Below are 24917 nucleotides of genomic sequence, written 5' to 3' on the forward strand. Positions count from 1 at the left end.
TGAATAGCTGAGACGATTTTATTAAATAATTTCTCACGACAATAATAGACTCCGATGTTTTCTAATTGATTCAGTAATTTCCATAGCCATTGTATTGTTAGATTTTTGCACTCAACGAGTAGTGGTACTTTCTGGTAATAAAAATTTAAAACTTGAATGAAAATATTGAGTATCTAATTCTAAGTTACTTAGAGCTTACAGCTTTTTTTCATAAACAGAGGTTAGAGAGAGTGTTTTGAGGTTAGTTTAAAGCTGATATTATCATTGTTGACATTTTTTTCCTCACATAAATGTAACCATTTAAGTTATCTACTAAATATATACTCGCAAACATACAAATATACATATATGTACATACACAATATATGTGCCAAGTAATTTACGCAGCCGGTCTCAAAAATGTCCATTTCTTTTCACTCTTTATGCTTCCTGCATTTGATTGTGTTCCTGCGTCGAAGCACGAAAATTTCACACACTCACTTGCTTCAAAACGCACATACATGCGTACATATGTATGTGTGTATGTATGGAGGTGAAAATTGCGCGCACACCTGCCTTTCGCTGCGAGTAGAGCACTTCATATTGATGCATGTACCCGTGCATAGGCTATGTTTGACAGAATGTATGCGACGCCAGTGTGATGCGCGGCATTTCAATGTATGTATGCAGCACTCGTGGTTTTTGGTGCAAGGATATGCGGTGCTTTCAAGCGAACCGTGTCTCTTTCGCTGTGTGTGTGCGTGTCACTGTTAAAGGTATGCGCTGTTTATATGTATGTATATTAGACATATTCATAATCGCATCAACGCAATGACGTAGCAGCAGCAAAACAGCAGAGTGCGAACGTCAGCAGTAACAGCTTCGTCCACAACAGTAACGGCAACATCAGCAACAACAGTTGCGTTGGCAACGCTGAGTATGCACTCATTGACAGACAATCAACTTAACGTTATAAAACAGTTACTGTTGTTGAGTGCTTTGCCGATTGCTGTTGTTGTTGTCGATGTTGTTGATGTTACGGAGATACACTATCTGCTAAATGTTCCACATACGCAGTGGAGTGGCTTCGAGCTGTTGCCATTGGTTACCGCAAGCGGAGTGGGGATACGCACAGTTGAAATTATGCTGCTGCTGGAGAGTCTCAGAGCGCCAAAGAGCGAGTTTGTGAGTTTTTGTGTTTGATAAATTAGGAGATTTTGCGACTTGGCTGCTGGAGTACCGTGCATTAGACTTTGACAACGTTGAAATGAGTGGTCAGTTTGGCATTTAGCAGTTAACTTTTGGTAATAAATGATGTAAAAGTGCTGTTAATGTCACTTATGTTATTATGTTGTTGATTTTATGTTGTTATGATTTTAACAGTGTGACTAAGTAGTTAAAACAACGCGCTGTTAGTCTTAGTTTTAAGGGAAGCATTTTATTTGCAAACTTTTGAAAACTTATACTGACTTTAGAGAGCGTATTTGACTGCCGTTGCCGAATTTATAGGGTGAGATTATTGCAGAGAATGCCAAAACTTTTAACATAATTTTTATATTTATGTCGCTTTTTAAAGAATATTGATACAAATTGGACTGAACAGAGTTGCCACCTGTATTTAAAACTTAAAACACTTCATTGTCAAAACAGCTGAAATTTTGTGTAATTAAAAATATAATTTCGGAACTAAATTAAGACCTGATATTCATCGGAGGGCTGTAGTTTTATTAGACTTAAGCGCTAATCTTCCACTCACACAGTGTCGGAGTTCTAAGATTATGATCTATAAATATTGGCTATTGATTTTCGCTATCCTCAACGATATGGTCCTGTGAAAACCTGTGACGACGTTGCCAACTCTCACGATTGAAGAGTATTTTATTCATTTTATGTCACAAATTTTTCTTCTCTGAATACTTAATTTCGGATGAAATTCATTCCATTAATTATATGTCAAGTATCTTTTTACAGAAATCAATACAGGGTGTCACTATTTGTACCTCTGGTATTATTTTAGAATCCAAGCATGCATTTTCTTTATCACCCCCCTAATTACTTGTTTGTTTGATTTTTATTGCGGCCATTGACTCGCCACTCTCACTAGTTATGCGCTCATTATGCGCGCCTGGGCGCTCCAACCAACGCTCGTTTACTCGTTACTGCTGCTCCAACATCCACTCGTCTGCACATCAGCAGCCAACGAGCCAGCCAGCCATCATCAACAGCTACCATCGATGCGACAATCTCTGACTTCACGACTCTCGACTCGACGACTCAAACAACTCGAGTGCTTTGGCGCTTCGGCACCTCAGCGCCGCAACATCACAGCACAGCTCGGCTGTAGGGTCGGTAGGCGCTTTGATGCCAACAGCCATAATATACTCATACCTACAGACGCACACTCACACACACACACCCATACATACGAAGTAGCAGCATTTGCAACTTTCACACGCTACATGCTGTGCGAGTGCGAGTGTCCTTTCGATTTTTATCATATAGACAAGCTGGCTCCTTGTCGAATGCTCAGTTCGACTTGTGCACTGACAGAGGTCGCTTTCAGTGACATTACACAGTTACAGTTACAGTTTCAGTTCAGTTTTCGCCTGGTGTGTTGTGTTCAGTGCTGTGTTGTGCCGTTCTTCTAAACTCAAGTGCTGGCGTATTGGACACATAAACATACATACATACAAACAAACGCAAGTACATTAATAACTGTTTCTGCTCGGTTTAATTTAGCTGCTGGTTGGTCCACAGTCGCGAGTCAGAGGCGAGTTAAGCGAGTTGTACGAGTTTGTCAGGGCGTGTGTGCGTTTCAGTAGAGAGGGCTTTGATTTTTGGCGGCGATTCAGTGAGTCCACAGCACATGGCAGCGAAGCAACGCACACCACGCAGCAGCAGCAGCAGTCAGCATTGTGTCTAAATAATTCCCGTTGTAAGATTAAGTCGTTCAGTACAGTTAGCTATTGAACGCATGGTGAGAAGCGGGGCGCGGCGTGCGTGTGCTGGTGGTGGCTAGTGAGCTGGTTAGTTGGTTAGTTGGCGTGCTTGAGTTCAACGCACGTAGGTGTGCGTGTGGTGCAGCAGCGGCGGATGCAGCCACAGCTTCGTTCTAGAAGCACGAATTGTACGAATTGCGCAGTGCGTAGCGAGCAGGCAGCGAGCGAGGCGGGGCGCTGGTGACAAGCAAATGAGTATTGCAAACAGTGTAATCACATTTAATCCGTACATCAACTTCAACAAGTGTTAAAGTGTGCAAGCTTTATGGATACTCAATTACAGCAACAACAGCGTAAGCCCTTGGTTATGAGTTTATACGCTGCACTCAGTGTCGGTAGAAAAGAAAATAACAATTTGTAATTTCCAAAGTGTGCTGAGACAATCATAAATTTCACAAACCAAAGTGTCAACTAAAATCTCAAGCAAATAGAAAGCAGAAAACAGAAAACAGAAAACGTCGAGCTCGCATTTGTTGGAAGAGGCAGCTGAAATTTCCCTGGACGGCTTAATGAATCATGGTCGAAGAGTTTCTGGAGAAATTGCCTGAAATCGACACACGTTACGAGGTGAGTGCCAGCCAACACACACACAGACAAATATACGCATACACAAACCTTTCGTGGCGTATAAAAATAGAAATTTTCATGTTGAGACCAGCCTGTGGCGCGTGACTGTTATTTATCGGCAATTCGCCTTGCCTTTACACACATAACTGTTTCATATATTTATTTATATTATTTATTTATTTACTTTGTATTTTCTTCTAGTTTGCTTATCCTTTTTATATTGCCTTGCGCAAATCCTTCAGTGCTTGAGGTGCCTCGAGTTGTCGAGTACTCAGCAATTTTCTGTTTTGCTCAACGCATTTTGTTATGCCAGCAGCTGTTGTGCTTATTTGCTCAGCGTAACGTGTTGCCCTACATAGCCGTAGACCTCGACAACCTGCGCTAATCTAGCAACAGCCTCTGGTTTCCGCTTCGACTCCCAGCTTTCGCTGCACTCGCATGTTTTTGTAGCTGTGCCTACTCATACACTCTACATCCACTTGCATCCCGTTTCAGCCAGTCAGCATCTTATCAACCTGCCGCCTCAATGTGCTTCATGTCATTTATTTATGTTTTCCTACTTCCTTTGTGTCCCGTTGCACAAGTGCGCGTGGTTATGTATGTCACTGCTGTCTCCATTCGGTTCGGTTCGGTTGCGCTTGGCTTTGGTAGTGTCCTGTCAAGTGCAGCTTGCAGGCAGTAAATTTACATTTATGCAAATGAAAGGATTTTATTGTTTGTTTCCCACTTTAATTGAGTTCCAGTTGTTTTCGGCCAAGTTCCATTAGGAAGAATAGAGAATTTCAGAACGCTTTCGGGAGCAGTAGAACTCGTTCTAAATGTGTCTATATGAGAAAATTCAAACACAAAGAGTTGACTCTAGTAGAGCTCAAATTAAATGAAAAGGACATCCATAAGACATCCATATCGAGCCACTTTTGGAACCATGCTTATTTTACTTTGAAACCATTACCAACTATTTCAAATAGACTTTTTAGAATTATTCAAATTAGTTTTTATTTAATTGTGCTTCAATGCTCTTCAATGAAGTGACATCATGTTTTAAGTATATTTACCACTGAGACTGAGAAAAAAATCTTCTAAGCTTTTTTGTTTAAAAGTTATTATTATTAAAGATATTATCGGCAGTTGAGCGGAGCATTATGGATTAGTTAATATTGAAATATGTAATTTAGTGGCAACCTTGTCTTTATTGGTTTCCGAGATATTCACAAAAAACTTATTTAGGGGCGGGGCCCATGGCTTAGTTATGACACTATATAGGTTTTCGGGTTTCGCCATTTTGTGGGCGTAGCAATGGTCCGATTTGCAATAGTAACCCTCCTACGGTCCCAAGGAACATATGTACCAAGTTCCGTCAATATATCTAAATTTTTACTCAAGTTATCCGTTGTACGGACAGATAGACATCCGGATTTCAACTCATCTCGTCATTTTGATATACATAACCCTATATCTAACTCGTTTAGTTTTATGACTTATAAACAACCGTTATGTGAATAAAACTATAACACTCTCTTAGTAACTTTTGTTGCGAGAGTATAAAAATCCTAGTGAAAAACTTTGTAATATGAAAAATATGAAAAAGTAAAAAATTCAGATGTAACCGAACATATTTTATTAAAAAAGACACAGCTGTTAGCTTTTAAGAAATTTACTTTAAATTTAATACGCTAATGTTATAGTTATGAAATTTCACTTTCATATGACACCAAGATTATCAAAATCGGAGTTATGACTACTCAAAGTGTTGTGGTGCTTCACACTGAAGCTCTACTCTGCTGGGTTACCGGGACCGGATATGATGTTACCGTACATGGGGCGACCGGAACCGGATATGAGGATGCCGGTTATTGAACATCCGGAACCGGATAAGGTACTGTACTGTGTTCCGGAACCGGAAATGAGACAACCGAATATGATGTTACCGGAACCGGAAATGGAGCAACCGGATATGTATATATCATGGTCGGATATGGGCATCCGGAACCGATATGGGGTAGTGATGTTACCGGAACCGAAAATGATGTTACGAGAACCGATGTTACCCGAGCTGGAATTGGAGCAACAGAAACCGGGTATGGGGTGGTCGGATATAAGGCAGCCTCCATTTTCATAAGGATCTCTAGAAAGTATTATGCACTGAATTTCATTGAAATCGGTCGATCAGTAGTCAGTTTCTATATTCGTCAGATATTGCTTCGTGTGTCTTTTTCCTATTTCCAAAAATAAAGACAATCTTAAAGGACCATTGTTTTCAAATATACGAGAAATCGCTGACAGAGCCAAAGGTTATACAGAAATCAAACGATTTATATATATCAAAAACTTAAAAGAAGTTTGCAATTACAGGATGCTTATATTTTAAGTGACCCCCTTTTGTTCTTAAATATGACCCAAAGGACTTGTAATCATAAATCGCGTTTGTAGCTAAATATTAAATGAGCGCAATTAACTAATTCATCGCTTAAGTGAGGTCAAGCATTTTCGTAAATAACCTTCCAGACACTTTCCATGCCCTAAAGGGTATTTATGCCGGTTTCGGTTTAGTTACATATGTCCATACAAATTTCCAAACATTTAACATCGATTTATGTGTTTGTAGATATTTAAAGCCACAACCAAATATTCAGCTTGCATGACAATTAAAATTTCCAACAACTGAGTTGGTGAGCTGGTGAGTTAGTTGAGATACGAGTTCATTTCATCTGGGTGACCTCAATGTAACCTACAAAGCCCGAAATGAAATTGAAATGCAATTGATGGCCGCTCCGTTTACTACTGACACCGTCCGTCGGTCGGTCGCTCGGTGTCCCTGGTGTGCCGGTTTAATGAATCTCTGAGGCATTGGTTGAATTATAGGAAATGAAATTTCAAATATTTCTATTGTTGCTTTGTCAACAAACACACACACACATACTTACAATGCAAATGTATGCATTGTATTTATATTTAGTGAATTGTGAGTTTCGGAAATGACAAATGTTTTTTGGTCTAAATAGCACAATTCGGTAATGAAAAGGTGCGTGCGGGCGGCAGTGTGAAGCGCTGGCATAGCAAATGATTAATTACAATAATAATTGTAGTCTTCACAGATTTCGAACTGATTTATCCTCAAATGATCGATGTGCATGTATTGAATATATATAAATAGAGTGAGCGGTACCAAAAGAGGTGTGAAATTATAGACTGCATTGTCGATTGTAACGGTAGTTTGGCACTGCTTGTAACACCTCAAAGTCATGATGGATGAAGTAACATATATGAAAATGATTCCACTCAATAGTCGATCCATATGTGAAATATGTTAATGAAAAGCATTAAATCAAGACTAAAATTTATTAGAGGAACGACTTTTTTGGTTATATTAAGGACCTTCAAAGTTATGCAATGTTATCGCGGACTATAATTTCAAGACTGCTCGCGATTTTTTTAATGGAAATTGTGTCAGTCATATGAGTATCTTAGAGCGACTTTTTGTGACTAATTTAGTAGTCTCGGTTTATTTATGCGTAATATGTGAGGCCAACTGACATAATCTGAATTCTATTTGATCTCGTTAGGGGAACAATATGAGACCTTGTGGAATACGATTACACCATAATTTTCAAAGACAAAGAGCTTTCAACAACTCAGCAGTTCATAAATTTCTCAAAACCATAATTCAAAGTAATTTGGCCAATTAACAAGCAATTTCCAATTTATTTCGAGTACACCGTTATTATCCGGATAATAACTGAGAGCATTGCCAGATGCCATTGAAATCAAACTATATATACCTGAGTGGGAAACCCGAAAGGTGGACTAAGTGCACCATTTTTTTAAGAAAATTATGAACTCTCATGAATGATGCGTAGTGTTTGGCATTCAATTAAGTATATAGTATACCTTATATTTGTGTGTACCTGTGTGTATAAGTAGCGGTTAGTTTTTGATGATCGATGAAAATGAAAAATTCATATGCAATTTCGTTGCACGCTTATTTGCTCCATTATGTGCGAATAAATTTTAAATTTAAATTCACCGCTTACATAGTGAATACTCGGATGTGCATGTTCGCTTGTGTGTATATACACTCTCATGGGAGTGGTTGCTGGCACTGTCACCAGTCTTCTGTTGCTTTTCCGTCGCCTAGCCGTGTTGTGCTTGTTGTTGGCTGTCAGTGTCTGTGTTGTCTCGTCGGTTTTGGCTGCGGTGGTTAAAGTGTAAACTTTCAATTTGTTGAAAAAAACTTTTACACGCCCATAGTAATGGCGGCATTTACAAAGGCAAGCGCCGTAAATGTCACTGAATCGATGCAAACTGTCATTGCGAACGAAACCGCTGATGTTTACTTTGGGCAACCGAAAACACACGTGGTGGAATAAATAAATATTTAAAGAGCACGGCTCGCCAGCAGGCTGAAGCGGCAGCTGAATGACAGGGAATAGTTAAGTTATTTTGCAGTTTTCTGAGAATATTATAAAATCATATTATTTATAGGAAAATTAATTGGAAAACTGAATCAAAATAAATGTTCGAATTGAGATTAAGTTGGAGACACAGCAGCCTTGTTTTCCTAAATTTGTAAATTAAGTTGAAGGCGAATATAAAAACTAAATTTAATTGGTTGAATTTCAATACATTTTAAATCGGTAGATGAGCATCAATTCACATAATAAAGAATAGTAACAATAGTCATGTATGTATGTGATTGGCGTTGCAACCGTTTAGCCGGTTATAGCCGAATCGACGATAGTGCGCCACCTGTCTCTCTCCTTCGCAGTTCGGCGCCAGTTGGAGATCCCAAGTGTAACCAGGTCGCTCTCCACCTGGTCCCTCCAACGGAGTGGAGGCCTTCCCCTTCCTCGGCTTCCTCCGGCGGGTACTGCATCGAACACTTTCAGGGCTGGAGTGTTTTCGTCCATTCGGACAACATGACCTAGCCAGCGTAGCCGCTGTCTTTTTATTCGCTGAACTATGTCAATGTCGTCGTATAACTCGTACAGCTCATCGTTCCATCGTCTGCGGTATTCGCCGTTGCCAATGTTCTGAGGACCATAAATCTTGCGCAAAATTTTCCTCTCGAAAACTCCTAGTGTCGTCTCATCTGATGTTGACATCGTCCAAGCTTCTGCACCGTAAAGCAGGACGGGAATGATAACCGACTTGTAGAGCTTGATTTTGGTTCGTCGAGAGAGGACTTTACTGTTCAATTGCCTACTCAGTCCAAAGTAGCACCTGTTGGCAAGAGTTATTCTGCGCTGGATTTCGAGGCTGACATTGTTCGTGTTGTTGATGCTGGTTCCCAGGTATACGAAATTATCTACGACCTCGAAGTTATGACTGTCAACAGTGACGTGGGAGCCAAGACGCGAATGCGCCGACTGTTTGTTTGATGACAGGAGATATTTCGTCTTGTCCTCATTCACCTCCAGACCCATTCGCTTCGCCTCCTTATCCATGCGGGAAAAAGCAGAACAAACGGCGCGGTTGTTGCTTCCGATGATATCAATATCATCGGCGTACGCCAGGAGCTGTACACTCTTGTAGAAGATTGTACCTTCTCGGTTTAGCTCTGCAGCTCTTATAATTTTTTCCAGCATCAGGTTAAAGAAGTCGCACGATAGTGAGTCACCTTGTCTGAAACCTCGTTTGGTATCGAACGGCTCGGAGAGGTCCTTCCCAATCATGACGGAGCTTTTGGTGTTGCTCAACGTCAATTTACACAGCCGTATTAGTTTTGCGGGGATACCAAATTCAGACATCGCGGCATAAAGGCAACTCCTTTTCGTGCTGTCGAAAGCAGCTTTAAAATCGACAAAAAGGTGGTGTGTGTCGATCCTCTTTTCTCGGGTCTTTTCCAAGATTTGGCGCATGGTGAATATCTGGTCAGTTGTCGATTTTCCAGGTCTAAAGCCACACTGATAAGGTCCAATCAGTTTGTTGACGGTGGGCTTTAGTCTTTCACACAATACGCTCGATAGAACCTTGTATGCGATATTTAGGAGGCTGATCCCACGGTAATTGGCGCAGATTGTGGGATCTCCCTTTTTATGGATTGGGCAGAGCACACTGAGATTCCAATCGTCAGGCATGCTTTCTTCCGACCATATTCTGCAAAGAAGCTGATGCATGCACCTTATCAGTTCTTCGCCGCCGTATTTGAATAGTTCTGCCGGTAATCTATCGGCCCCCGCTGCTTTGTTGTTCTTCAAGCGGGTAATTGCTATTCGAATTTCTTCATGGTCGGGTAATGGAACATCTGTTCCATCGTCATCGATTGGGGGATCGGGTTCGCCATCTCCTGGTGTTGTACTCTCACTGCCATTCAGCAGGTCGGAGAAGTGTTCCCTCCATAATCCCAGTATGCCCTGGACATCGGTTACCAGATTACCACCTTGGTCTCTACATGAGGATGCTCCGGTCTTGAAACCTTCGTTAAGTCGCTTCATTTTTTCATAAAATTTTCGAGCATTCCCTCTGTCTGCCAGCTTCTCAAGCTCTTCGTACTCACGCATTTCGGCCTCTTTCTTTTTTTGTCTGCAGATGCGTCTCGCTTCCCTCTTCAGCTCTCGGTATCTATCCCATCCCCCATGTGTTGTGGTCGTTTGCAACGTTGCGAGGTAGGCAGTCTGTTTTCTCTCCGCTGCGAGACGGCACTCCTCATCGTACCAGCTTGTTTTTTGTCGTTGCCGAAAACCAATTGTTTCGGCTGCAGCGGTACGCAGTGAGTTTGAGATGCCGTTCCACAGTTCCCTTATACCGAGATGCTGATGAGTGCTCTCAGAGAGCAGGAGTGCAAGTCGAGTAGAGTATTTCGTGGCTGTCTGTTGCGATTGCAGCTTTTCGACGTCGAACCTTCCTTGTGTTTGTAGACGGGCGTTCTTTGCTGCACAGAGGCGGGTGCGTATCTTCGCTGCGACCAGATAATGGTCCGAGTCTATATTTGGTCCTCGGAGCGTACGCACGTCTAAAACACAGGAGACATGTCTTCCGTCTATCACAACGTGATCGATTTGGTTCCGCGTGTTTCGATCAGGAGACAGCCAAGTAGCTTGATGTATTTTCTTATGCTGGAATCTGGTACTACAGACGACCATATTTCGGGCCCCAGCGAAGTCGATCAGCCTCAGGCCGTTTGGCGATGTTTCGTCATGGAGGCTGAATTTTCCGACTGTTGTGCCAAAGACACCTTCTTTACCCACCCTGGCGTTAAAATCACCAAGCACGACTTTTACATCGTGGCGGGGGCAGCGCTCTTAGGTGCGTTCTAGGCGCTCATAGAAAGCATCTTTGGTCACATCGTCCTTCTCTTCCGTTGGGGCGTGGGCGCAAATCAGCGATATGTTGAAGAACCTCGCTTTGATGCGGATTGTGGCTAGACGTTCATCCACCGGGGTGAATGCCAGGACTCTGCGACGGAGTCTCTCTCCCACCACAAATCCAACACCAAATTTGCGCTCCTTTATATGGCCGCTGTAGTAGATGTCACAAGGACCCACCTTCTTCCGTCCTTGTCCCGTCCATCGCACTTCTTGGATGGCGGTGATGTCAGCCTTAAGTCGTATGAGGACATCAACCAGCTGGGCAGAGGCACCTTCCCAATTAAGGGTCCGGACATTCCAGGTGCATGCCCTTATATCATTATCCTTAAAACGTTTGCAGGGGTCGTCATCAAAAGGGGGGTGTCTCATCCGAGGCTTTCGTAGATTTTTCATTGGGGGGTGTTTTTATGTGGTGGGTCCCAAACCCTACGCACAACCGCATAAGCGGGCTTCGCCTTCTCACTTTAGCTCGCCTTCAAACGGATGTCTGTTGGCTACCCAGAGGATACTTGGTCTAAAACCGGAAGTCGTGAGCTGCTTGAACCATGTGGGGAAGAATCGTTTCTGGCCACTCCCAAGTGAGTGGCAATCAAAAACTTTCCTCACTTGCGTGAACTTCTACACATGATCCCATCCTCCATAGTCATATTTATATATATTTTAGCAAAGGGTTGTTTTGGTTTATGGGCATTGAAATGTTGAGAAGCAAAAATATTCTCACGCCATTTTGAGAAAACCCTTTTTTAATAAAATAGTTTATCGACTCCAATGAAATATAAGCCTATTGTTCAGCTTATTCCATCTACGGTACTCTAAAGTATATATTGAGACCCTCAGTTCTTGAATTAAGGCAGTAGTCTGCTTTAAAAGCCGAGAAAAAGCGTTTTTTAGCAATTTTTTTTTAAAGGGATGGAAATGATTGCGGTAAACGGAATTTAAAGACGATAGTGTGTTATATTTAAGGCTTAAAAACAATATTTATTATTAAAAAATATTGAAATTTTTTCAAAGTTGTAAGTATTTTTCTGGAGCGCCTGGAGTCTGCACTTGTAAATCGGTGCCGGTGATGGAGGTCGTGCGATGCATCTGAAACAGTCGAACCAAATTTTTTTTTAATTTTTATAAGTTTCTTTTCTTTATGAAGTAAAAAAATATCGAAGAAGTTATAAAATTCCAAATTTTTTCGAAGTTTGAAAAAAAAAATTCACTTTTTTTAAGAAAAAAAATGTACTTTAAGTTGCAAAACAAGTATTAAATTATAATACTTTTGTCCAACTTTTTTAGTTCAAATAGAATATAATTTAATACTGAAGCTAGATAACTTTGGTTTTTTTCGATCGGACATATATTCTTTTTGCTAACGCCAGCACCGTTTTCTAACACTTATGAAAATGAAAACTCGAGAAAATGCGCTTTAAAGTCTGCCTGAGCATTCGCACCTGCTCGACGCTCGGCCACTAAAACTGCTCTTGCTTTAAAAATATGTCGAATTGGCCTCTGGAATTTTAAAGACATATTCTTGGATAGTTTTGGAAGAGATTTAAAACAAAACAAAAAAATCGATTTTTTGAAGCCTGTAAAGCAGCCTTAAAATTTAATTTATATGTAATACCTACTAGGATCTTGTCTGTATTAGAAAACTGAATATAAATATATTCCAAAATTCCCGTTATTTTTTGAACACAATATTTCGTATTTCCTACACACCTCCCAATTTAATGAGGGCACTTTGTAGCATTTAAAAATCTATATTTAGTACACATTTAGAAAAACTCATTAAATTGGATTTGTACAACAATTAATTACAAACACCTATACACACACACTCACACATGTAGTCATTTGTTTCTAAACGTTTATATAGAACAGAACAGTTTGTTTATCCATTTGGCATATCTTTGGGGGGCATCAAAATTACAATGCATAATCACAATAATTACGTATACGACATGCTGGGCATTTTGCCCATGGAGACCTTGAGGCTTAGCAAATACTCAGGCCAACAACACATGCACATTACCAAAGCCCCGGTGAGTGAATAACATGTCACAGTCGGAGCTTAAATATTATAATAATATCTGTATTTGATGTGGTGTGTGTTTATTGTAAATATTAAACAAACATTCATATGGAATGGTAAATAATAGTCACAGTGGTGTGTATATATGCATGTATGGGTGCTTGTCTGTAAAACCGCTTAAATGCCAAAGACAGTCGACCACGAATTACAATTGCTTGTAATACAAAAAGATGATTGAGATTTTTAACTAGTGAAGGGACTGGTTTCAAACTGATCCTAAAACGGTCATATTGGAATCTATTTTGTCATTTCATAGCAATTGATAAAGTATACAGTAAAGCTGTCCTAAGATATATGATCTAATATCTTCTCAGTCACACAATGACCACAAGCAACATGAAGATGATGAGAATATTGTAGTAGAAAATCACTGCAGCTCTTCTAGAGAATGGAGCAAGCGGTCTTAACCTCAATTATAGGATCCATATATCCATCTTAACTTTCATATGACTTATCAGTCTTTTCAGCCATATTCTCATATAAGAGAACTAGTCGCAACCAAATGTGATAAATTAATTCAGTGCTGGGTTAATATTCTCCTGTAATTTAGTCATATGAGGACACAAACCACTAATATTAACATTGTATGCACAGTGAGTGACGGCAAATAGGAAATAACAACAACATCCCAACAATATTTGTACTCACACACCGATTGTCTTTGACACTCACGAGCTAATAATAATCACTCGGTTTAGTGAAATCGCGCCGTTGGCGTCTTAATGTCGAATGACAACTCATTGCAAATGTGTGCTCGCATGATTGTACAGTTAATTAATTGATTATTTTGTCGGATTATTATCACTTTGTTAACATCTTGTGCGCGTGAAAGGCTCACGTAGGCACGGGAGAGCAGTCGTCTGCCGCTTACACGACGGCAAAGTGGACAATGCCAACGCGACGCAATGTCTATGTGCTCGAGCTTGAAGAAATGGCAACGAAGAGTGTTTATAAGAAAGTGAGTTAGGCATTATTAAATAATTAAAGGACATTGTGCGTCTGTGTGTTTAAGGCTTTTCAAGGACTGCACGTGGCGGTTAGGTTTTGTGGTGTTTACGTAAAAAATGTTTGTATAACTTTGCATAATAATAAAGAAATTTCCGTGAAGAGTGTGGTGCCTGTGCTTTAGTGATTTATATAAATTCTCTTTACTTAACCTTTATTTAATGTTTTGCTATTCTATATATATGACCTTGAGACCGTGGGAAGCGAGTGACCGCAAGCTCAGTTTACAAAAAATGAAAACAAAATTGGCAAAAAGTGTTTTTAGCTATTCGATGCCACTGGGGAGACGTTTTTTTCAGCAATCAGTTGAGCTTATCACGTCACGTTTGCTTGAAGGCCTCCATCTTTTCCATTTCGAAGCTTAATCTTTTGCGTGCCTGATAGCATGCGGCGTTTGTGCGATGATTAATGAAATCGCAAGCCTCAAGTCTCTGGGTAGCTGTTACATTGTGGTTGACATTTCTAAATCGAAAGTCAGCTGGATGTCGCTGGCATTGCAGAAAATTGAAACGTTCTTCAAGGGAAGGCTTTCAAATCTTTTACTAAAGCAAATTCAAATAATTTAGAAACAGCGTTTGAGCCTTGAGAAAATAATTACATGAAGGCAATTCTCTTATCATGAATTGCTGTTAACTTGGAAGCACTGAGGAGGTTAAGGCTTCCTGCACTTCTCATATTAGACTAATTTCACTTCTTACGATTCACTGCTTGTATTTTAATTTTAATTTATATTTTTTTTAGTTATGGTTAAATAAGCGGAGCATTTGAATATATAATACTTATGTTGACTTCTTATTCTACATGCTTCATCAGATAGTAAAAAGTTTAGTTTTAAACTAACGCAGTACTGAGGTCAGTCACCTTCCACCTAATGTACGCTGGCGAAAGAGCAAATAAATTACCTGTAATTAGAACACCTTAACTTAACTTCAGGCACACATATAAGAAATCAACAAAAGTTGTTTAAATATCTGTATATTTACTTAAGAACCCTAGCCAAGTTGTTGAAGTCAAATTGATTTCTAATCAATTAAAATACCAAATGATACTCGACTTGTTATCGAAAATTCTGTTGATTAATGTGCTACGATGGCTTTAATTGATTTTGTTGTTGTTTGTTCTTGTCTCTTCCACAGGATATTGTACCTATGGAACAAGTTAGCTCAATGGTTTCAAACGGCGGCGGCAGTGTAACCATGCAACGCGACGACGAATACCGGAATCGTATCATGAAAAGTAAGTGTGTCACTCACAAGTTGAGCATGCTGTCATGGACTTACCCTCACCTATCACCCGCTAGTCATTAATCCTAGCACATATGTATGTATGCATGCATGTACACGTAGATAGCATGTTGTAAGTGTAGTAAATAAGCTTTGTACCAACCAGCCAACCGTTCTCTCATACCGTTATACCTTCTGTGTATGTCAGCGCAGATGTACAGTGCACAACGAGACGCACAGCCCAGCCCAGCCGCCTGGCGTCATTCATCAGCTTTGGCGACTGTTGAGCTCCAAACTAACTATTCATTTACACGCGCGCGCTTCCATATGCTTTGAACAATTTTCACTGGCATCTTGTCTCGTCGCCATCGCCATCGTCACCAGCACCGACATCACTTTATCACATTGAAGGCTCTTCATGCGCTTCGTTTGTTGCGTCCACCGAGCTCAGCAGCGCCACACATCTCACGCTATCGCCTTGCACGCCTCACACCTTCTGCCATCGCATTCTATCGAGTTAGCTTAGCCGATCGGCGCATCACGAGTGGCGCTCGCCACCTGCCACCTGCCACCTGCTTGTTGTATGCCGTGTTGTCTCAGCCCATCCTTTCCACATCCGCCAAAACATGGCAGAGCTAAAAAGTTGACATAGTTTCATTTCCGCCGACATGTTTTGGTTACTGTTTCAGCGGTGACACTTGAGTCTCACAATCAGATGTTCGTATGTACTCGTACATTTGCTTGTAAATCTGTAATAGGCACTAATTTTTTACTTGCACTTACAGTTACCGTTCGAAAAGTTGGAAACTAAATCTGAAAATGTGCAAAGTTCGGTTCTTGCTTACTCAAGACTGGACGTAGTCTCTTGCCGACGACAAATCTCTTACCTTTAGTTACCCACTTTAGTAAGTGTCGGTAGGACAAATAAGAAGCAATTGATTTTCCAGGCTTATAACTTCAAATCTTGTCCTAAAATCCTTACTTATCTTCAAAGTCGAAATTCGAACTGTGAGACTTCTGTTCGAGACCAGAAACTTCAGTGCAATTTTAAGTTTTATACACAAACTACGAGGAATATTCGTTCGAACGCTTTTGTACTTTCCTCCTTATAGGAGTTATAGACCTTGTTTTCACTAACAAATAGTTTCACCAGCTTTACTGGTAACCTTTACATACATGGTATATGTATCTACTCTTAAGGCTCACAAAAATAAACTGACCTTTGCTCGTACTGTCGCGAAGAATTAATTAAAATATTTCGCTGCGGTCTTATTTATGTGGCTACGTCTGTGGCTGCCGCTGTATTCCACTCGATTGTTTGTGCGCGTAGTTTTTTACTCTCTTCGTTAGCACATCCTTGAAATGCGCGGCATGCTTCTTCGCGGTTTATAGTCACTAACTGTTTGTAAATATAGAAACGTATTCAATTGTAGGTAGTTACGTGCATTAGGGTGGGCTCAGTGTGTGTGGAAATTTAATGAAAAACATTAAAATGATAGATAGATAGAAAGAAATTACAACGAAGAACCCAAGTTATCGAGATTCGTCTGCAGATAATGGTGTTTGTCATAAGTGTTAAGGCACATTCAAACTGTTGATGGACTCTGTGAGAAGTATCGGAGATCTGTTATTACATAGAGAGAGATGGTCACTATTAGAATATACATTCATCAAGTTAGTCGGAAGGTGGGGCTTTATTTAAATCAAATGCTGTGCTAGTTTGGGTTTTTGAAATATCCTTCAGAGTCTTTTGGTTCCTAAGAATATAGCAGTTGAATTTTCTTGCAAGACCTTTACTTACGAAAGAACAATTTTCAGAAACAGATTTCCTCCCAAGACACTCTCTGACGATGTCGGTATCACCCTTAGAAGGTTATTTTTGTAGAGCAGCAGATAAGCATACGCACATGGCTTCAAGGCGGCAACCGCCAAGGTGGCTAAGCGGAGAGTAAAGTGTAGATAACGGAAAAAGTGATGTTTGTGGTGATGATGTTGGCGGCGCCGAAGGTGGCAGCGTAGGCGGCTGTATTGTTGTTGCTTTGCGTGCTCATGCATATAACGGAGCTGATGCGGTTGGAAATAGTGTGTGCACTGACGCGCGCAGGCACACATGAGTGTATTTATTCAACCACATACATGCAGGTAGTGTGGTTTTGTCTTTTTATTCCTATTTATTTCACTTTTGACGATTTGTAATGCCACAATACTGTTTGTTGGTTTGTTTATTTGTCTCCTCCACCACTGTTTGCATGTCTATATGAGTGTTGTATAGTAAGTGTCTACACACACACACACACATAAAGAACACATCCATAAGTGTACGTAGGTGTGTGCCCATTGATGCGAGGCACGAGTATGTGAGGCATACGAGTATGTGGAATCCGTTATATCACCTATATGTTGTCGTTGTTGTTGTAGCTGCCTTTTGTGTTACGCATCTGGTGCATGAGGCTGTGCGTAATTAATTGAAATGCTCCTTTTGTATTTTCCATTTCCATTTTTTATTTTTGTATTTTTACACCATTTTTCTTTTGATGTTGCAACGACGCGTACGAATGACGCCCTGGCGAATGCTTAAAAACCGCAAATTGGAATAATTATGACAAAAACACGCAACAAAAAATGCATGCATTGAAAAATCATGAATATTCATGTGAAATTTTTGAAATATTCATCGTCATTCCTTACTCGTAACTATGCGTCTAAATTGTTGACTGAATATTATCCGGAACAATGCTGACTTTTTGCGATGTTTGATAAATGATTCATTACTATATATGGTGCATGCATTGGAATTATCCATTTTAGTACGACGTGTGGGTGAGTGCTATAATTGGTTTAATAAATTTGCACGAGAAAAAAAAGAAAAAAAAAAGAGTAAAATAAAATATTCATGCACCCAGTAGCTATATATTATATAATAAATATTATTGCTTTTTATTAATATTATTTCCGCTTGGGAAATGTAATTTAATTATTTATTAATACAAAGTTAATATAATATAATTTATAGAAAATGGAAAAAATAATATTATTAATTATTTACGAAAGCAATTTTTAACAAATTTTTCGAATTCTTTGATTTTCCATATTTTATTACTTGATATTAATTTTAAAAAGTGTAATCTAAACCTTCAAATATCAATGTAAATTCCCATAATCAAATAAATTTTTGAATAGTGTATATTTGTATTGCTTTGCCATTACTCTTTTCTTAACCTTTGTGAATCCCCTAATATGTCTTTAGTCTATATGTATGTACTTATGTATTTATGTAGGGCTATATATTTATCTGACATGTATGAGTATATAAATTTAGCTTAATTAAGTGCGATGATTGCTTTAGCTTAATCTTTTTCTTTATTGCAGTACTGAATAAATCTCCTTGTAAGTACCCACTTTTTCGTAAAGTGGTAACCCCGTTTTTTTTGTTTTTAAGTCCCATAGTTTTTTAGCAGGAAAATAACTGAAATTTTAGCACTATATTTTGTTTATATATATATATACTGTGATTGGCCAGAAAAAAAATTGCATTTTATTTAATTTAAATTCTTATGATTTCAATTAGAGCGAATAATTAGTCCCTTAGTTAATAAGACATCTCATGGATTATATAGAGTGCATATGTATATTGATTGTCTTTGGGTGATATAATTTTAGAAAAACTATCACTAAAGCAAAAGGAGATAATTAAAAAAGTTATAAATCTCTTTTTTAAGGTGTAAAAAATAGTTACTCATACGCAGTGGAGTCTGGTTGACTTCTACTTCTACTTTGGACGACAGTATGAACAAATATTATCAACTTTTTTACTATAAAATATGAATTGAAAATAAGAAAAACGTTTTTTAAATTCCATTAAACAAATTTATGATCAAAAGCTTAACAGTTTGTAAACAGAAGAGAAGCTTTTGGTGTTTATATAAAAATTGATAATGCAACAACATACCTATATTATGCTAGTTGCAACGACGTCCTATAAAACTAAGTAATTTCATGCTTTTGATTAAAATTTCCTATTAAAAATTCACCACCTTGCATAGATTAAAATGGAAACTGTTTTCGTATTAATAAACCGTTGTGTAGTTCATATTACCAAATTGGCAAAATTTACAAGCATCACTTATCGGAGCCCATATGTAGTACTATGTAGCACTTGTGCATGAGTGTGCGTGTGCATGTGTGCTAATGTATGCACACAACAAGTGTTTTTAGTGCTTGTGTTCGGACGGAATGGAATCAACAATGAGCAGAAGACCCACAGCAATTCAAAGCTATGAACATAAGCACAACAGAGAATTTTGTTCACATAAAACTGGCTTTGATATTGGTGAATTTTGGTCCATTACTAGTTTCATGACTGATCAAGAGTAATGAAAAGTTCACATTTTGCCATTGAAAAATTAGGACTTCTTTGAAGAATTATTTGAATAATTCAGATTGTTTAATTAATCACTTTCTTTATCAATCACTTCGAGATGAATACTATAATAATATTCTGGAGATGTTGTAGGTACTAGTGGCATTAGTTTTCCAACCAGAACACATCTCAGTGGCTGCTAAAGTTGAGCTGGCTGGCAGCGTTCGCTCAAGAGAAAACACAAATACATGCATGTACACTCGTGGCGAAGTATTTGCTTACAAGCATAGATATGTAACTGGTGGAGCTTGTACTCGCACTTGTCGGCATACACTTCACGTATGCAAAGCATTTTCAGCACGTAAACCAAAAAACACAAAACATGCTGTAACCACACATGCACACAGCCGGCGAAGCATTTGTGTCTCTGGCAGAACGCTTGAAATGCTTGTGACTTGCAAATGGGTTTGATTAGTGAGAGTGTGCTTGTGTAATTTTGGCATAAAGCATGCTTTGGCCATGGGCAATGGGTTAATTGCTTGTATATTTGCCATTTTTCTCACATAAATTATAAAGTACACAGAAAGTTAGCCACGAGTAAGTGAAAATTTTCATAACGAGTAGCAGTTAATTTTATCAGCTTCCTAATATAAATACAAAGGAGTTAGTCTGTTTGTTTGACGAGGATGCGGTGGAAAGAGTAATTACATTATGGTAAACTATCGAGTATGGTCAATAAGGTTAATAAGTGGTTTGTGTCTGTATGCGAGGCAAGAGAAATTGACCGCTGCTGATTGTAAAACGTTGGTCTCACAAACTTCTTCTTGCTTGAAGATTTTTAAAAATTTTCAAAACTAAATTGAAAAAAAAGTGCTTGGAAGTTGGTAGTAAATTCTCCAGTCTCAGGTCTAATATAATACATTTAAACGAGAATTTTAAGCGGTTATCAATAATAATGCCGATTCATGGATGGATGTCCCGAATGAGGAATATAATGACACACTAGATCTTATTTAAGTCCAAATCGATGTGAGATTTAGTTCGGAGCCTAACTCTTGCGAGAAGTGCAACGAGGGGTTGCACTTGGAGAAATAAAGGCACCGGTCCATTGTGATGCCGAAAAGACTCCTAAGTATGGCTCGCAAAGCTGACTGTTATATAGCACAAAAGCACTTTGAGCCTATCACATATTTTATAAGACGGCTAATATCCATTCCGGCCAGTTCGCGGAGTTCGGCTACCGTGATGTTTTAATATCAGTCTTGGGTACGCTGAGAAGTGGAGGAGGAAATAACTTGATGTTTCTACCTCGCCTTCCTCCATAAAGTATTGACATTTTGTGTGCGACAGAATTCCTAACCTCAATACAGTGAGTACTTCCACCATTAGGACGGACCTAGTAGTTCAGCCGACCTCTCTTGCATTGCAATCTAAGTCGAAAGATTCAGTTTGTGAATCAGCGTTTATTAAACTCGCGAGAGATCTATTGATCCAGCGCTAAAACGCAAGAGAACACTGGAGCAGCGGCTCATTCCCACCCAGGTGTAATAGGAACTCGGCTGCTCTTTCTTGCGAGCTCATCAGTACTCACATTTTCAGTTAGCAATATCTTTAGCGAATTGCACCAGCAAGCAGACAGTTTTCAAATTGACTTTATTTACATATATTTACACTAACTTCTCTTTGTAAATCGTGTCCAACTATGCAAAACTAATAATGACAACTGCATATTTTCCGCTTCTGCTAAATCAAGTTGACAGATCATTTGAAAAGCATACAATTTGCTTGAGACAAATCACTTATTTAGTCAAAGTGTAATAGTAATAATAATAAATCATCTCATTGTGGCAAATCTACCACAAGAATGTTCTAATAAAAGGCAGAACGGCTGAATATTTACACTTGTCATTGCGATTTGTCAAAGCAATGAAATGAAAGTAAATGACATGCGAAAACAAGCTCATAACACACAAGCACAAGTAATCAGGCAGGCATCTCCTTGACTTGCTGAACCAAATTCATCCAACAGCGTAGCAGGCACACTTGTAAGCTGTGATTGTGATTGTGTGGGAATCTCGCCTTATTAGCATAAAACACTTACATTTTCAACTAAATTACACAATGTTAATTTAAAAGACAAATCCGAATTCCACTGACAATGCCAGCAGGACACAAAGGAAAGCAAGAAGTGTTAGGAGAGGGGAGAAAGTGAGAAAGAGTGTAGCGAACAGTGGCAGCTCGCCGCTTTGTATATATAAATATGTATGTTTATTTGTTTGCTTGACTTCGAGAGGTTATCTTAGCAGAATGGCATTTTCTTAGCTTCGCTTTCTGGCTTCTTGGCGCATTGCCATCTTCGGCCATTTCACGTTTCACGCTCCGTTCTGAGGCTCGTACTGAGTAAGCGTTGCCATCAGATTGTGTGGCTGCTAACAATTTCTAGATGCTTAATAAATAAAAAGCCAAACATACAAATTTTGCGGGGTGAGGGGAGACGAAACATAACACAAAAACCGCACGATGCATGCGCCGCCCGTCGCCCGTCGCTGGTATTTGTCACTTTCAGGCCTTTGTTGGCGGCTTTAATTTGGTTTTGTTGCTGTTGTTGCTGCTCTGTCCGCATTGTTGATAGTTTGTTGTAGTGCCGTATTATATTGTATTGTTGTTGTTGTTATAAAGATTGGTTGTGTTCGAAAAACTGGCTTATGGATTAAAAGTGGAAAATGCGCTGAAGCAAAAAACCGTTAGGCATTTATGACGCTGGCAGTTGCATTATGTCTGACTCGTAGGCGCGTCGGTAAGAGGGGGAGAGAGAGAGAGAAGTCGCACTTTGCAGCTTATAAGAAATCTGCAGAGGTTTATGTATTTCTGTACAGATTTTGTTAGTGTCTTCCAAGCCACGAGCTCATCATAAACATTATATATTCGTATGTATGTATGTATGTAAAATATATATGGAATTGTGTGCGTGAGCGCGCATATTTGTCAGTTCAATGCACTGACTCGCTAACTTCCGCCAGCAGTCGCTGCTACACAGCACCGTCATTCGCTCACCATCCCATCCCTGGAGCCAACTCGATGTTATTGGCAATGGATTGCTGGCTGTCAGTCGTCGAGTATGTTGATTGAAAAAATTCTTGCGGCTGGAGACTTATGAATGTGTGCTGTGCGCCAGCAGGCGCGTGCGGTCGCAGGGGGGATGGCTGCGACGTGCATTTCCGTTGCCAACAGAAGAAAGTTGGTGAATAGTTAAGGCCATTGCATAAAGACGCTCAGTCATTTCTCAGCCTTTGCCGTCTCGTGCCATCGATAGTGCCGACATGATAGTGGCATTGAAGACGACGCTCACTCCGAAGAATTGAAGAAGTGGCAGCAGGCGCACTCACACTCACACAAATGTACACAGTTTTCGTTATGAATTCCGCAAATAAATGGCAGCCATTTCACAACCGCGTTCAATGCGATTTTTCTTCGCTAACTTCAGCTTCTGTTTGCTTCTTCGCCAGCAAATTCGCGTTTCTTATGAGCGCTTTATTGGGCGCTGCTGACTTTTTGCGCTTCTCATAATATTTGTGTGTGCCTTGTGGCATTTGTTTGGACTGTTGGCACTTGCTGTGTGACTATTTGATTCATTGCGTGGCATGGTGCGCCGCTGCGGTCGATTCGGTTATTCATGGCGTGCGCTGCTTGTGGGGATGGTAGTGTTCATTTCAGCTTAGACTTATATTAAAAATCCATTTAGCATTGCAGAAGAGTGATAGTCAGAATGTCGAAAAGCGTTCTCTGAGTTCGAATGGAACATATCCTGGTAAGTCTTCAAAATATATTTCATTTGACCCTCATTAGGATATGTTTAAGGACTCATTCTCCGGAATGAGATAACGGGGATCCTATTGGATGCTTTAAACACAAGTCTTTCGTAATTTTAGCCCTAAATCAAGAGAGCTTCAGAGATCTAAGTATATTTGTCATAATGAGTATGCTTTCATTTCAATTATTCTCTAGGTCAAAAGAATTCGAATAAGTTACTTGATTTATTTCATACAAATCTCGCAGTAATGATGTTAGAGAACCATAAAAATAGAATCAACGTGCACAATCTCATCTCATGTCGTAAAAGCGAACACAAGTACGGCTGCTTTAGGCTGTTAAAATATTTATTACTCAGAATGCTCGTGACTCGCGCTTTCTTCCTTTTGCCGAATTTTCGCACGTAACACCCAGTTAGTAGGTACGAATGTCTCACATTCCGACTGGCGTTCAATAAACTAAATTATTTTTCAGCATCAAATTTTCATGAGCTCGCACGAGCACACACATCCTTACATATACATAAATCTTTATGTGTGTGTGTGTGTACCCTGGGTTTTTCTGGTCTGTTTTTGCGTGCCTCGCGTTTGCGATTCCTTCATCCATATTTAATTTGGCGGAAGCGCAGCCACAGCTGCCACCGTCGCTGCCGGTGTTATACATTTGGATTTAATTGATGCTTTGTTGGCCGCTTGATTAAGTGTGCGCACATCAGTGATTAAGTGTAATGCACTCGTTGCTGAAGTTTTTGTGAATATCTAAGCGCACATGAATACCATGAAGCTTAAATTGTTGAAACGGAAATTCTCATACAAATTTGCTTTGACATCTGTAATTCTGTTGACTGTTCAGTGATGTGTTGGCATTCAAGTTTTTCGGCAAATATATGTGATTAAATGAATAATTTATATTTATAGTTTTAAATGCCATATGACTTAAAATTGACAATGCGCTGCAATTTTAATTAAATTTTGATGAACAACTGACGCTGATGACACATATGTGTGTTCAAATGTTAACATGCGGTCTCATCATATATTGAGATCAACAGTTTAAATGCTGTCATGTGTGATAAATGGTTTATCAGCTATACAAATATGTATGCTGCAAGTATAAATTGGTAAAAAGCTTAACTATATTTACAGCCTATGTCACAAAATTCACCAAGGCTATTACATAGTTGTATGTACGTAAATCTTTCAATAAATAGTTTTTTTTTATATTTCAACTAGGCAACATTCATGTTAAATTCCATTTTATTTCATTCATACGCCTCAATGAATCATTACGATTAAGCTTTTGAATATATTTTAGAACTTACTATTTATGACCAAAATTTGTGGCCACAAAGTAAGCAGATTGCAGTTGTTAAAATTTTAATTAATTTTATGCTTTTGAAGAGTTTGTCGAAATTTATATTACAAAAATTTCTTACATATGTCAATTAAAGACTTTAATACTCAGCGTGAACTATAAGAAAGGTATACGAAGCACGTACAGGGCGTATACGTAACATTTGCTCACATACATTTTGTAGTCTGAATCAGAGAACGGCTTCCGTTGAGCTCAAAAATGTTCATGCACAAA

The 24917-nt window shown here is 39.3% G+C and overlaps 1 protein-coding gene across 1 annotated transcript in view; it reads left to right on the forward strand.

Annotated features, from left to right (window-relative positions):
- The first annotated feature begins 2520 nt into the window (after positions 1 to 2520).
- Positions 2521 to 24917, forward strand: part of LOC105211903 (band 7 protein AGAP004871) — an 86658-nt gene continuing 64261 nt past the window's right edge. The window contains exons 1-2 of the mRNA XM_054229052.1: positions 2521 to 3545; positions 15074 to 15173. Coding sequence (XP_054085027.1) covers positions 3495 to 3545; positions 15074 to 15173 — 151 coding nt within the window. The 5' untranslated portion in view covers positions 2521 to 3494. The remainder of the gene's footprint in view (positions 3546 to 15073; positions 15174 to 24917) is intronic.

This window comes from Zeugodacus cucurbitae, chromosome 4 (genome assembly GCF_028554725.1).
Source record: "Zeugodacus cucurbitae isolate PBARC_wt_2022May chromosome 4, idZeuCucr1.2, whole genome shotgun sequence".
Lineage (NCBI taxonomy): Eukaryota > Metazoa > Arthropoda > Insecta > Diptera > Tephritidae > Zeugodacus > Zeugodacus cucurbitae.